General features: G+C 54.9%; 1 protein-coding gene across 1 annotated transcript in view; it reads left to right on the forward strand.

Moving 5' to 3' along the window:
* Positions 1 to 539: 539 nt before the first annotated feature.
* LOC104408717 (disintegrin and metalloproteinase domain-containing protein 8-like) overlaps positions 540 to 12,273 on the forward strand; it is a gene marked incomplete at both ends in the record, with an annotated part of 13,504 nt that continues 1,770 nt past the window's right edge. Inside the window, 12 exons of the mRNA XM_010018398.1 lie at positions 540 to 649; positions 4,794 to 4,870; positions 5,091 to 5,169; positions 5,264 to 5,340; positions 6,711 to 6,897; positions 7,702 to 7,767; positions 7,866 to 7,934; positions 8,694 to 8,863; positions 8,960 to 9,041; positions 9,766 to 9,914; positions 10,173 to 10,350; positions 11,607 to 11,696. Coding sequence (XP_010016700.1) covers positions 540 to 649; positions 4,794 to 4,870; positions 5,091 to 5,169; positions 5,264 to 5,340; positions 6,711 to 6,897; positions 7,702 to 7,767; positions 7,866 to 7,934; positions 8,694 to 8,863; positions 8,960 to 9,041; positions 9,766 to 9,914; positions 10,173 to 10,350; positions 11,607 to 11,696 — 1,334 coding nt within the window. The remainder of the gene's footprint in view (positions 650 to 4,793; positions 4,871 to 5,090; positions 5,170 to 5,263; positions 5,341 to 6,710; positions 6,898 to 7,701; positions 7,768 to 7,865; positions 7,935 to 8,693; positions 8,864 to 8,959; positions 9,042 to 9,765; positions 9,915 to 10,172; positions 10,351 to 11,606; positions 11,697 to 12,273) is intronic.

The raw sequence follows: 12,273 nt of genomic DNA on the forward strand, positions 1-12,273 counted from the left end.
TATCGCAGAACACGATAAAAGCCGAGGGTGGGAGGAGGGCTGAGTCAGCCCAGACACGAGCCGTTCTCCACAACACCCCCCTCCCCAGCAGCTGCCAGACGCCAAGTCAGAGACTGTGGCATCGAGATGGGGAACTGAAATACTCTGTCTTTATTTGCGCACCGGGGTCCCCGTAGGGTTTTCCAGCCTGGAAGGAACCTGTGAGCCCGTGTGTGGTGCTGAGCTGCGGGGGGTGCTAGGGCTGGAGTATCCCTGAACGGTGTAAATGCCCCATCCCTGGCAGTGTTCAAGGCCAGGTTGGACACAGGGGCTTGGAGCAACCTGCTCTAGTGGAAGGGGTGGCAGGGGGTGGAACTGGATGAGCTTTAAGGTCCCTTCCAACCCAAACCATTTTATGACCCTCGGAGCCCGTCAAGCAGGTACATTCCCAGCAGGTATTTCAGGACTTGCTGTCTTGGCTTTTCCCTGCACCACTTCCATTACCTCCTGGCTGGGTTGTTCCCGGGCGTCCCTGCTCAAAGCTGTTTGACTTTTCCCAGGCAGCACTGCCAGGCTGGAGGAGAAGCTCACCCATGTTGAGAAGTATGAGACAGTGATACCACACAAGGTGCTGGAGCCTCGGGGGAAGAGGGACCTCTCTGTGGCACCGGTGAGTAGCATTGCCTCCCAAAACCCGGCTCAGCACCTTGCAGGGAGCTGGGGGGGGAGCTGCAGGGAGAGATCACACCACTGGGCTTGAAGCTGGACCCCCTTAGCTCTGTGCCAGAGTGGCAGTTTCTTGCATTGCTTCCACCATAGAGGCTGGAGATGTTGAAGCAGTCGATGAGCTCAGCTTTCCTGGGCTGTTTTGGGTAAAAGCCAGGCACTGCAAGTGTTAGGGTGGGCTCTCAGAGATGGGGGGCTGCTTTTTCCAGCACTTTCTGCAGAGACATTACCCAGCAGTCCCACCTCTTGTAGCCTTGCAGTGATCTTGTGACATCTGGTCTTTGCTTAAGGAGGGATTTGCAAAGCCTCACTGAGCTGTAAGCACTTTTCTTGCTGTGGTTGCTGAAGTTGAGGCTTTTTTTGGTCCTTTGGGACAGGGAAATAAGAATCAGAAAGTTGCAGAAATCCACATGAAAGCAAGCCAGTGTTATTTTTCTTGGGAAACCTTGTAATTTGGGGAAAGGAGTTGGTGTTTGACTCAGGAGGTTTGAGTGCTTGGGCTTGACATCCATAGAACAATGGCCTTGACCTCAAAGATTCTTTCCTCATTGCCTGTTGAGCCAAATACATGTACTAGGACCAAAAAGCACTGACTTGACCACCTGACGAGATGGAGGGGTTGGGGACACTTATTCCATAGTAAACCCTTCGTACAGCACATTTCATCTGTGATTCAAACCCTTCCTGATAAACTCACTTCAGAAACACTCCCCAAAAGCATCTGTTTTCTCTGCTCTAGAAACCTAAACTTGTCCACGAGATAAACATTCCCCAGGCTATTTAGAGACACCATCTGTGCTGGGCGCTCCGGGCAGCTCTGCACCAATCCCCACCCCGGAAAGGGGAGCTCACCCATCTTGGGATCCCTCTGCTTTCCACACCACGGGGAGAAGACATCTGCCTTGAGCTGTGTGTTTTAGGACAGCCATGGGTGGTGTCCGCCTGGTGGCACTGGGATCCAGTCTAGGATTGGGTGGTCCTTGGACCTCCCAAACCTGCTGTGTTGAGGGTATGAGGTCTCCTGCCTTTCAAGCCGTTTTCCTCCTCTTGGGCAAAAGTTGGACTGGCTTTCTCCATACCTTCTTGGTGGGGAGGAGATTCTTAGCAAGGATTGACCACCACCAAGCCCCTCTTTGAAGTGACGATAGGTAGTTGGATGGGTGTTCCCTGTGCCAGCTCCTCCTGTGGCTTTGCATTAGCAGTCTCTGACTGGGATGGGCATGAGCCAAGAGCGAGTTAGTTCTTGGGTCAGGACACATGAGGTTGGGTCAGCAGAGCATCTGTCAGGTGAGGTCTGAAGCAAACCAGCTCTCCTCTGGCTTTGCTTAAATCAAAATGTTCAGGCCTGCAGACAGGGTGGAAACCTGGGTCCTGAAGCACAGGATCTCCTTCCCACAGGCCATGGCCATCTTAAGCAGGGCCAGACAGGGTGAGTGGCAAACCTGGGTTCTTCGTGGAAAGAGATGTGAAAAAAGAGCAAGAAGGTCCTTCAAGAAGATTGATGGTTACATGCTCTGGACTGCAGAAGTGACATCTCTCTCATCCCCGTGCTCCAGCCTTTCAAAGAGCTGTACTGAAACAGGAGGGTGGCTCCCAGCCTGCACAAGACCCAGCGCTGCAAGCCGCTGGCTTCTCCACCAGTACAGCTTTGCCTGCACGTCCCTGCTGATACCCCGCAGCACATCTAGTTGATGCAAAGGGGCAAGTCCTTTGCCTGGGTGGAGGCAGCCGGTCTACCCGGCCTACCCTGGGGCTCTGCAGGAAGCAGCAGGACAGCAGTGGGGCCAGAGGGAGCAGGAGCAGGGGACAGTGGTGGACCAGCGACCTGACTTCTTTTGTGCTTGCAGCACTGTGTGCAGTTCTGGTGTCCTCAACATAAGGAGGACATGGAGCTGCTGGAGCAAGTACAGAGGAGGTCATGAGGATGATCAGGTGCTGGAGCAGATCTCGTTTGGAGTAAAGTCGGCCGTATGAAGACAGGCTGAGAAAGTTGGGGCTGTTCAGCTTGGAGAGGAGAAGCTGCCTGGAGACCTCAGAGCAGCTTCCAGTGTGTGAAGGGGGCTACAAGGATGCTGGAGAGGGACTCTTCATCAGGGACTGTAGTGATAGGACAAAGGGTGATGGGTTCAAACTGAAACAGTGGAAGTTCAGGTTAGATCTAAGGAAGAAGTTCTTCCCTGTGAGGCTGGTGAGGCGCTGGCACAGGGTGCCCAGAGAAGCTGTGGCTGCCCCATCCCTGGAAGTGTTCAAGGCCAGGTTGGACACAGGGGCTTGGAGCAATCTGCTCTAGTGGAAGGTGTCCCTGCTCATGGCAGGGGGCTATAACTAGATGATCTCAAGGTTCTTTCCAACCCAAACCATTCTGTGATTCTATGATTCTATGGCATGGTACAATGAGCCCCATCTCTACTGTCCTACTGAGACTCGTTTCTTCTTCCTACCCAGGGAAGAAACACCCTGTATGGGGTGGGATGGTGCATCCCATCCCAATCCTCTGCAAGCTCTCTGGGTCTGGAAGAAACCCCTCCTCTGTGTGTGCTGTCGCCACAGCTCTGCTCTGCTTGCTCAGCATGGCTACGGGGTTAGCAGGGCTCATGCAGAGACGGGGCTAAGCTGTGTTTCAAACCCTTCCTATCTGGAGCCCTTGCAAAGCCCATGCAAACAAGGAAGGGGGTGATTCAGAGGAGCTTTATCAGGACTGTGTTATTTTAAACTTGCCCTGCGGTTGTCTCCAACAGGCAGCCCCTGAAACCACCACCCACTTCCAAAGGCTTTCCTGCCATTCCCTAAGCCCTCTCCTGGCTCTGGTGCTGCCAGCAATAACAAAGCATCACTTTGCGGGCGGACACGGGGCAGGACGGCCACGTCAGGCAGGAGACACTGCTCATAAGAGAAGAATTTGCCCAGGACCCATGAGTGTGGCAGGCTCGTTGCAACCCACTTGGCATGCACAGAGGATGCTTTGTGGCCCAGCGCTCTGGATTGGGAATGCAACTCGGGTAAAACTGAAGGCGACTGAGTGATGGGCAAACCCCATCTGGCCCCACTGGTGCTGAGTCAGCAGGACTTCCCGCTCAGCCCCAGCTCCTGCCAGGCTGTAGATCATCCCTCCGGGAATGCTGACCCATTACATGACAGCAGGTGCTGTCATACTCCCTGGGGAGAGGCTGCACACCTCATCCAGGAGAATGCTGGCCCCTGGGAGGTGTTTGCTTTGCCTTTTGCTCATCTCTCGACCCTGGGATCCTGCAAGAGCTCAGGAGATTCTATCAGGAGAGGTCTCTGTGCTGCAGTGGCCCCTGGCGCTAAGGGTACAGCCTGATATGGGGCATTATGTGAGGGATCATCATCTCTCTCAGTGGTTCTGGTGGGATGGGACCTCTGGAGGTCTGTGGCCTAACCTCTTCAGGTAGAGATCACAAAACATCCCAGAGGGAAACGTTTCTTATGGAGGGTTATCTCCATCCTGAGGGATCAGAGCTTGGCTGGGCTGACCCATGGCCACCCTGACCTGGAGGTTGGACTTGAGATGCCTCGAGGTCCCTTCCACCAGCTAGAGGGATCTGGCACATGGTGACACTAAAATCTATCCTCAGTAGAGAGGAAGAGGAAGAGCAAGAGAAGGTTATTCCCTAGCTGTGATGTTACACGTTAGATCAGTCAGAGGTAAGGAATGAGAGCGCTGGGCAGTGGGATCTTTGTGATTCAGCCCGTGAGTAATGCTGAGCTCAGTCCCCAGCAAAGGACCTCTGTGACTGATGAGTAGGAAACGTTAGTTTCATGCAGCCACATGTTGGAGACAGGAAACCACACTTTGCTGACTCTGTTTCACTGCTGGTGACCGCTTCTTTATCTCAGGATGTGCCAGGGATTTGTGGTAGTGTCCACATGCAATTCTTCCCTTCTGATATCCCGTGTCTTTGCTGCATGCCTGCAGGATGAGAAGTCAGGCTCCCCATCCCACTGCTGCTTTCCAGTGGGGTGCATGTAGACCCCATTCCCTTTCTGGGCAGGACACGGACTCTCTTCTGTAGCTCTTGCTCCTGGTGACAGTGGGTCTCTAATGTCCTCTATCATCTTTCATGCAGAGCATCTACCCTGACCATGTCCTCTACAGCATCCATGCTGAAGGCAGGGACTACCTCCTCAGGCTGGAGAAGAACAAGTGAGTGCGGGTGGGCCAGGGGGAGGCTCTCTGTGACCATCAGTTCTCCAAGCCCTGCTGTTGCTGCACCAGCGATCTCATCCCTCAGCATTTGGTTTTCCTCCCCTTGCCAAGCCCCCATGGGAGAGGCCATGGGCCCGCCATACTCAACCTCATTCCCAAAGCTTTGCTTTCCATCCTCTCCTGGAGTCACTGCTGATGCCCCTTCCCCACCCTGCAGGGAGCTGCTGGGGCAGCACTACACCGAGACGCACTACTTGGCTGATGGCACAGAGGTCACTGAGAAGCCGGATGTTCAGGTACGGGGCTGGCTCCAAGGACAGCAGTTTTCCCACTCCTGTGGGATCCTGCCATGCAGAGCCCTTCCACACCTCTCCTCTCTGCTGGTGGCAGGACCACTGCTTTTATCAGGGCCACGTGCAAGGACACGCCAACTCAGCGGCAAGCATCAGCACCTGCGGTGGGCTCAGGTAGGATCTCCATCTCCTCTATTCTCAGGGCAGACCAGAGCAAACTCACCCCAAGTGTTGCAGCCAGCGGCACAAAGGTGTGCTCATGGTGATACACTGCCTTGCAGGCAGCTGGCATCTCCTCTGAGCCATGCTGAGCTCCTAGAGTCATAGAATCATGGAACGGTTTGTGTTGGAAGGGACCTTAAAGATTATCCAGTCCCAACCCCCGGCCATGGGCAGGGACACCTTCCAGTAGAGCAGGTTGCTCCAAGCCCCTGTGTCCAACCTGGCCTTGAACACTGCCAGGGATGGGGCAGCCACAGCTTCTCTGGGCACCCTGTGCCAGTGCCTCAGCACCCTCACAGGGAAGAACTTCTGCCTAAGAGCTCATCTCAGTCTCTCCTCTGGCAGGTTCAAGCCATTCCGCTTGTCCTGTCCCTACAGGCCCTTGTCCAAAGCCCCTCTCCAGGTTTCCTGTAGCCCCTTTAGGCACTGGAGCTGCTCTAAGGTGTCCCCTTGAGGAGCCTTCTCTTCTCCAGCTGCCCCAGCCCAGTTCTCTCAGCCTGGCTCCAGAGCAGAGCTGCTCCAGCCCTCACAGCATCTCCATGGCCTCCTCTGGACTTGCTCCAACAGCTCCACGTCCTCCTTATGTTGATGTTAAGATGCGCAAGGGCAGGGCAGGAAGCAGGGATGATGCAGACAGGGCACATGGACACCTTACAGAAGGCATTTTGAAATCCAGAGCTGCTCAGCAGAAATGCTGTGTTAAACCTGGCCTGGCAGTGCTGAGCAGGTCTCCTTGCTGTACCCTGGGACATCTCTGCTGCCCAAAGTACATGATGCTCCCTTGCTACCAGCCACAGATGCTGTGCCATGGTTTGCTCCCTCTCAGCCCAGCAGCCAGTTCCCAGCCTCCCTGAAAGTCCTAAAAGCCTCCTTAAAAGTTCAAATTATGCTTCTGCAGCCTCTGAAGGCAAATGCTGTGGGCACATTTCCTATTGCTCACCACCTCCTGCGATGTCCCAGGTCAGCTCCATCCTTGGATGTGCTCTTGGGCCAGGTGAGGTTGCAGGGAAGAGCCATCCAGTCCCTTGTGCTGTTCTGAGCTCTTGTACGTCTGTGGGTCCTCATGCGCTGCCCAGGGGCTGCTGGGGACTTTGCATTGAGTGTAGCTTCATGCACATGGCCAGAGGAACCTGTCACATCCCACCAGTGACCTGCAGCTCATCCAATCTGCCTGTGAGAACCTATGGAGGGGCAGGGTGGTTTCCTGGCTGGGATTTCCAGCTATATTTTGTATCACAGCCCCTTATGGGCATGCCATACAGGGTCTGTCCGTGCTGTGCTGGGTATCTCCCTAACCTGACGACCACCTTCTCTCTTGGCAGTGGGTTTTTCCAGGTGAATGGGACCACATTCTTGCTGGAGCCCCTGGAGAAGGAAGCTGCTGGCCTGCATGCAGTATACAGAGCGGCCCACCTGAGGGGAAAGCGCGGCACGTGCCGGGAGACTGGTGCCACCCTGGAATATGACCATGAGCCAAAAATCCCTGCGGCCATGAAGCTCCACCGCTGGGTTAAGGATTGCATTGCTTCTCCTTCCTGTAGCTGAGTTTGCAAGAGCCTGGGTTCTGTGGAGTCCAGGGGAGGAGCGGGGTCATCCCACATGTCCTGGAGATGCTCTTCTCCCGTGACTTGTTGGTTGGGTACCTAAACACAGGTTGCTCCCAGTGGCCTAGCTTCTGGTGGGAACAACTCCTCGGATACTGTACCATTAACAGGAGCATCCTCCTACCCCATGAGCTCCATGATGCCTGCAGAGCCTATCTTGTGCTTTATCCCAGTAGCAGGCTTGGGTTTCTCCTTGTATCATAGAATCATAGAATAGTTTGGGTTGGAAGGGACCTTAACGCTCATCCAGTTCCAACCCCCTGCCATGGGCAGGGACCCCTTCCCCTAGAGTAGATTCCTACAAGCCCCTGTTTCCAACCTGGCCTTGAACACTGCCAGGGATGGGGCAGCCACAGCTTCTCTGGGCACCCTGTGCCAGCACCTCAGCACCCTCACAGGGAAGAACTTCCTTATATCCAACCTGAACTTCCCCTGTTTCAGTTTAAACCCATCACCCCTTGTCTTATCACTACAGTCCCTGAGAAAGAGTCCTTCTTCAGCATCCTTGTAGGCCCCCTTCAGACACTGGAGTGTATGTTGGAAGATGTCTGAAACACCCAGTGAAGTAACATCACAAAGCAGAGCTAGAAGACCCACCAGCCTTGAATAACAGTGGAAGATAGCCCAGGATACAACACATCCCACAGAAGGGCTTAGCAAGCTGCAGAGCTGAGCCCCTCTTCGCGCTCACTTTCCTCTTCCCTTCCAGAAATCGACTCCATTACACAAAGGCCCCCGATACGTGGAGCTGGTCCTGGTTGTGGACAACGAGGAGGTAAGTGGGGTCAGGGGCAAGCTGGTGCCTGTGTTTTTGCTCTCATCCACTGCAACGAGGAGATCAAAGCCAGCCTGGAAATCTCTCTGTGTCCACAGTTCAGGAAACACAAGGACTTGCGCACAGTTCAGAACCGCATGAAGGAAATCGTGAACCATGTTGACAAGGTGAGCCCCGGGGTCTGGATCTGCCCTTCCAGCTCCTGCAGTGCCAGCGCGGGCATAAACAGGATGGAGGAGAGGTTGGCATGAGAGCTGGAGCCCATCTCAAATCCCTTGGCCAACAGGGTGTGCAAAGTGGATGTGACAAGTAGCTCAGCCCTGGTCCTCATGAGCATGGGACAACTGCCTCCTGGCTCTCATCAGGGAAGGGAGGAGAAATGTCTTCTTGTAACCCCTGGGAGCACTGGCCACTCTCAAGCTGGAGCGAGTGTTAAAAAAGGGAGGGTGGTGGATGCAGTGCAACAGGGTGGGGTTTCTGCTTGCCTTGCTTCAGCCTCTTTGGTCAGCAGCATGGGAGCAGCATCCCAGCCTTCACTGGCCAAGAGGAAGCCCATAGTTCCTAAGTAAACCCTGTCTACATAGTCACCCCATCTTTGTTATTTACTGAGGCGGTGGCAGAGCTGGTATTGCACAGTGAGGTGGGGTCATAGAATCATAGAATGGTTTGGGTTGGAAAGGACCTTAAGATCATCTAGTTCCAACCCCCCTGCCATGGGCAGGGATACCTCACCCTAGACCATGTCACTCAAGCCGCCATTCAACCTGGCCTTGAACACTGCCAGGGATGGAGCATTCACAGCTTCCTCAGGCAACTCATTCCTGGGGTCCTGGGCTTGGTTGTGGTTCCCCAAAGGGATGTGGGACCTTCCCTCTGCTTGTGCAGTTCAAAACCAAGTGCTGCATCTGGACTGTCTCCTGCCACAGCTTTATCAGCCTCTTCGCCTGCGGGTGGCCTTGATTGGTCTGGAGGTGTGGAGTTACAAGGACAAGATTGTGGTCAGTCCCAACCCAGAGGTGACACTGGACAACTTCCTCCACTGGCGGGAGGCAGAGCTGCTGCGGAGGAAGCCTCATGACAATGCCCAGCTCATCACGTAAGGATGGAGGGTGGGACACCACTGTGCTGTTCCTGCAGCCCTGCTGCCCCTCAGGCCACACGGTGGCCTTGGTGGCATCTCAATCCCACACAGGGGCATAGACTTCCATGGCACGACTGTAGGGCTCGCCAAGAAGCTTGTGATGTGCACCAGGGACTCGGGTGGCGTCAACCAGGTGGGTCCCACTGCCCGGGCATGGATGGAGAGGGCAGCATGGTCCCACCGTCTGCCTTCCCTGCACTGTATTTCCCAGAGAGGGGTCTCTCCTCTGTTGCTCTCCAGCTTTCCTCCTCCACAGCCTCCACAGGGATATGGTCCCTGGCATCTATGACCCCCTGAAAGTGCCAGGGTATCTGTGGAAACTCAGCAGGGCGCCTGTGGAAGGCTCTGATATAGCTGAGCCCTGAAGAGTTGCACCAAGCAGCTCTGTGGACACAGGGCTTCTCCCACTGCCTGTCGGTTGGCTGGGACTTGGTTTGCAGTTGCTCCTCAGCCATCCTGGTTGTGCTGCTCACCCCTCCCAGGGAGGGCATCCTCTGTGGTTGGCCATGGGACCTGCAGCTGGTCAGAACCACCACAAAGCATTGTTTCAGGATAGATGCTATATCTAAGCTCACTTACACCCCAGTCTGGGGGTCTTCAGGGGCCATGGGAACAAGCCCACCTTTTGTCTTCCTTTACCTCACCATGGCACCAATGAGGGAACAATTCATAGAATCACAGAATCAACCAGGTTGGAAAAGATCAAGTCCAACCATTAGCCCAGGACTGCCAAGGCCACCTCTAACGCATGTCACCAAGGGCCTTGTCACAGGCACTGAGCAGTTGGAGAGCACCAGTGGGCCCCATGGAGGTGCTGTGGAGGACGTTTAAACCATACTGCACTTCTTGTCCCACAGGACCACAGCACAAATCCCATCGGTGCTGCATCCACCATGGCTCACGAGATGGGGCACAACTTGGGGATGTCTCACGATGAAGACGTGTCTGGCTGCCGCTGTCCTGTCCCCAAAGCCGATGGAGGATGTGTCATGGCAGCGAGTGTTGGGTGAGTGAAGGAGAAAGGGGAATATCCCTGGGCAGCAAATACTTTGAGGTGTCCTCCAGTACTGTCCTGATGGGGTGAATGAAGCCTGTGAGATGGTCAGGTCCACGTGGACACTTCACTCAAAGCTGCACTTCAAAGGTCTGTTGGTGCCTTTGAGTCTGTTTGGTGGCCCTCCAGCTTCTCCCTGGGCTGGTGGGTGTGAGGACCCTTTGGGCTCTCACCTCTGCTCATGACTGCCTTGTTCTTGTGCCCCTTCAGCTTGGTTTACCCGAAGCTGTTCAGCCGCTGCAGCGAGCAGGACATGTGGCAGTTCCTCGGGGACCCCAGGACCAGTTGTCTGCTGAACGTCCCCAGGGCAGACGAGCTGTTTGGGGGGCCTGTGTGTGGGAACCAGTTTGTGGAGAGAGGAGAGCAGTGCGACTGTGGCGTGCCAGAGGTAGGGATGTGCTCTGGGAGCCCGGGAAGGAGAGGGGGTGGCGGGGACCTGAGAGGTGTCATTCAGACTCGGAAAAGGTTGTGCAAGTCTCTTCCCTGGGCTTCGTGCTTTGCAAGGCTCATCTTCATAGAATCACAACATCCCACACTGGCTTGTGTTGGAAGGGACCTTAAAGCTCATCCACTTCCAACCCCCCTGCCACAGGCAGGGACCCCTTCCACTAGAGCAGGTTGCTCCAAGCCCCTGTGTCCAACGTGGCCTTGAACACTGCCAGGGATGGGGCAGCCACAGCTTCTCTGGGCACCCTGTGCCAGCACCTCAGCACCCTCCCAGGGAAGAGCTTCTGCCTCAGAGCTCATCTCAATCTCCCCTCTGTCAGGTTCAAGCCATTCCCCTTGTCCTGTCCCTACAGGCCTTTGTCCAAGCCCCCTCTCCAGGTTTCTTGTGTCCCATTTAGGTACTGGAGCTGCTCTAAGGTCTCCCATTCAGCTCCAGGCTGAACCAGCTCAGCTCTCTCAGCCTGTGAATGAGAAGGTTCGCTCTCACAGCAGCTTTCTGTCCTGGCAGCTCAGGTGTGGAAGCAGTGGCGACGTTTCCAGTTTGGGAGCTGGGCTCTGCTACGCATAGATTCTTCCTCCTGTTTTTGATCCTTCTTCCAAAAAATACCCTTGTGCGGGACATTTAACTTGGGTGTGTGCCCCACTTCATGTAGCTGGCTGTGATTTTAGGAAAGATGGACATGACGTTCCAACATGTCCTCCAAAGAGATGATCCAAGGGGTGGGTCGTCATGGCATGTTGTCCTTTCATCAAGAGCTATGCTCACCTCCTCGTTCATAGCAGCCTATCAACTAGTGCATCACAAGGTGGGGAGATCTCAGACAAATGGCCAGGCAATGCCTTTGGGATAAATCAGGTCACAGCCCTGCTCTGGGACCTGAAGGAACGCTCTCCAAAGAGCACAGAGATCCTCAAGTTTCCTCCTTCCCAGAGATGTGCAATGAGTGCTACCAGAGAGCAGGGTCCATCTTCTGAAATGCCTCTTTTTGTCCTTTAGTTTGATTTCCTAAGGGGGTAAAGGTGTGGCAGGAACAGTTCCCACCTGGGATGGAGCTGGGGTTTTGCCCCATGGCTCAGCCTGTGGCAGCCACACTGCAGCAGGCACCTCCTGATCGGGCACCAGGGTCCCCTCAGAAGGGAAGGGAAGGGTCTTCAAGAGGGGTCTCGGGAGGGTTCCAGTCGCTCCCTCTGTTGCAGGAGTGCTCCGACCACTGCTGCAATGCCACCACTTGCCAGCTGAGAGAGGGGGCCGAGTGTGCCCGGGGGGAATGCTGCCAGGACTGCAAGGTACGTGCCAATGGGGTCCAGCTCTAGCTCCTGCAGAGCTTCCAGTGGAAGCAAGGTGCATCCATACCCTGGGGACCTCTGTAGCAGCCTCTTTTGCCCAGAGCCAAATGGTGTGATTCCAAAAGGAGTGATTCCTCCCGCTGGTTTGGGGGAGGAAAGACTCCTTCCATTCAGTGCTCTCACTACATGAACAGACAGTGTCTCTGCTGGGAAGGGGTTGGGGAAGTGAAGCAGCCTCTGCTTCTGGCACACTGGAGCCTGGGTCCGCCAGCTCTGTTAGGTTACATGCAGGATGTAAGGTGTTGAAGACCTGGACAATGTTCAGAACAGATCAGTGTGGCCTATTCCTGATGCAGGAAAACTCTTCTGCTCCATTCACCTGAAAGAAAGTTGAGTTACATACATTGGTTCCTGCACACAGGCATAAGATATGCCTTAATGTGAAGAAACAGGGCTGGAATGATAGAACTAGACTGGTTTGGGTTGGAAAGGACTTTAGAGCTCATCCAGTTCCAACCCCCTGCCACGGGCAGGGACACCTTCCACTAGAGCAGGTTGCTCCAAGCCCTTGTGTCCC

This window comes from Nestor notabilis, unplaced genomic scaffold (genome assembly GCF_000696875.1).
Source record: "Nestor notabilis isolate BGI_N333 unplaced genomic scaffold, ASM69687v1 scaffold28847, whole genome shotgun sequence".
Lineage (NCBI taxonomy): Eukaryota > Metazoa > Chordata > Aves > Psittaciformes > Psittacidae > Nestor > Nestor notabilis.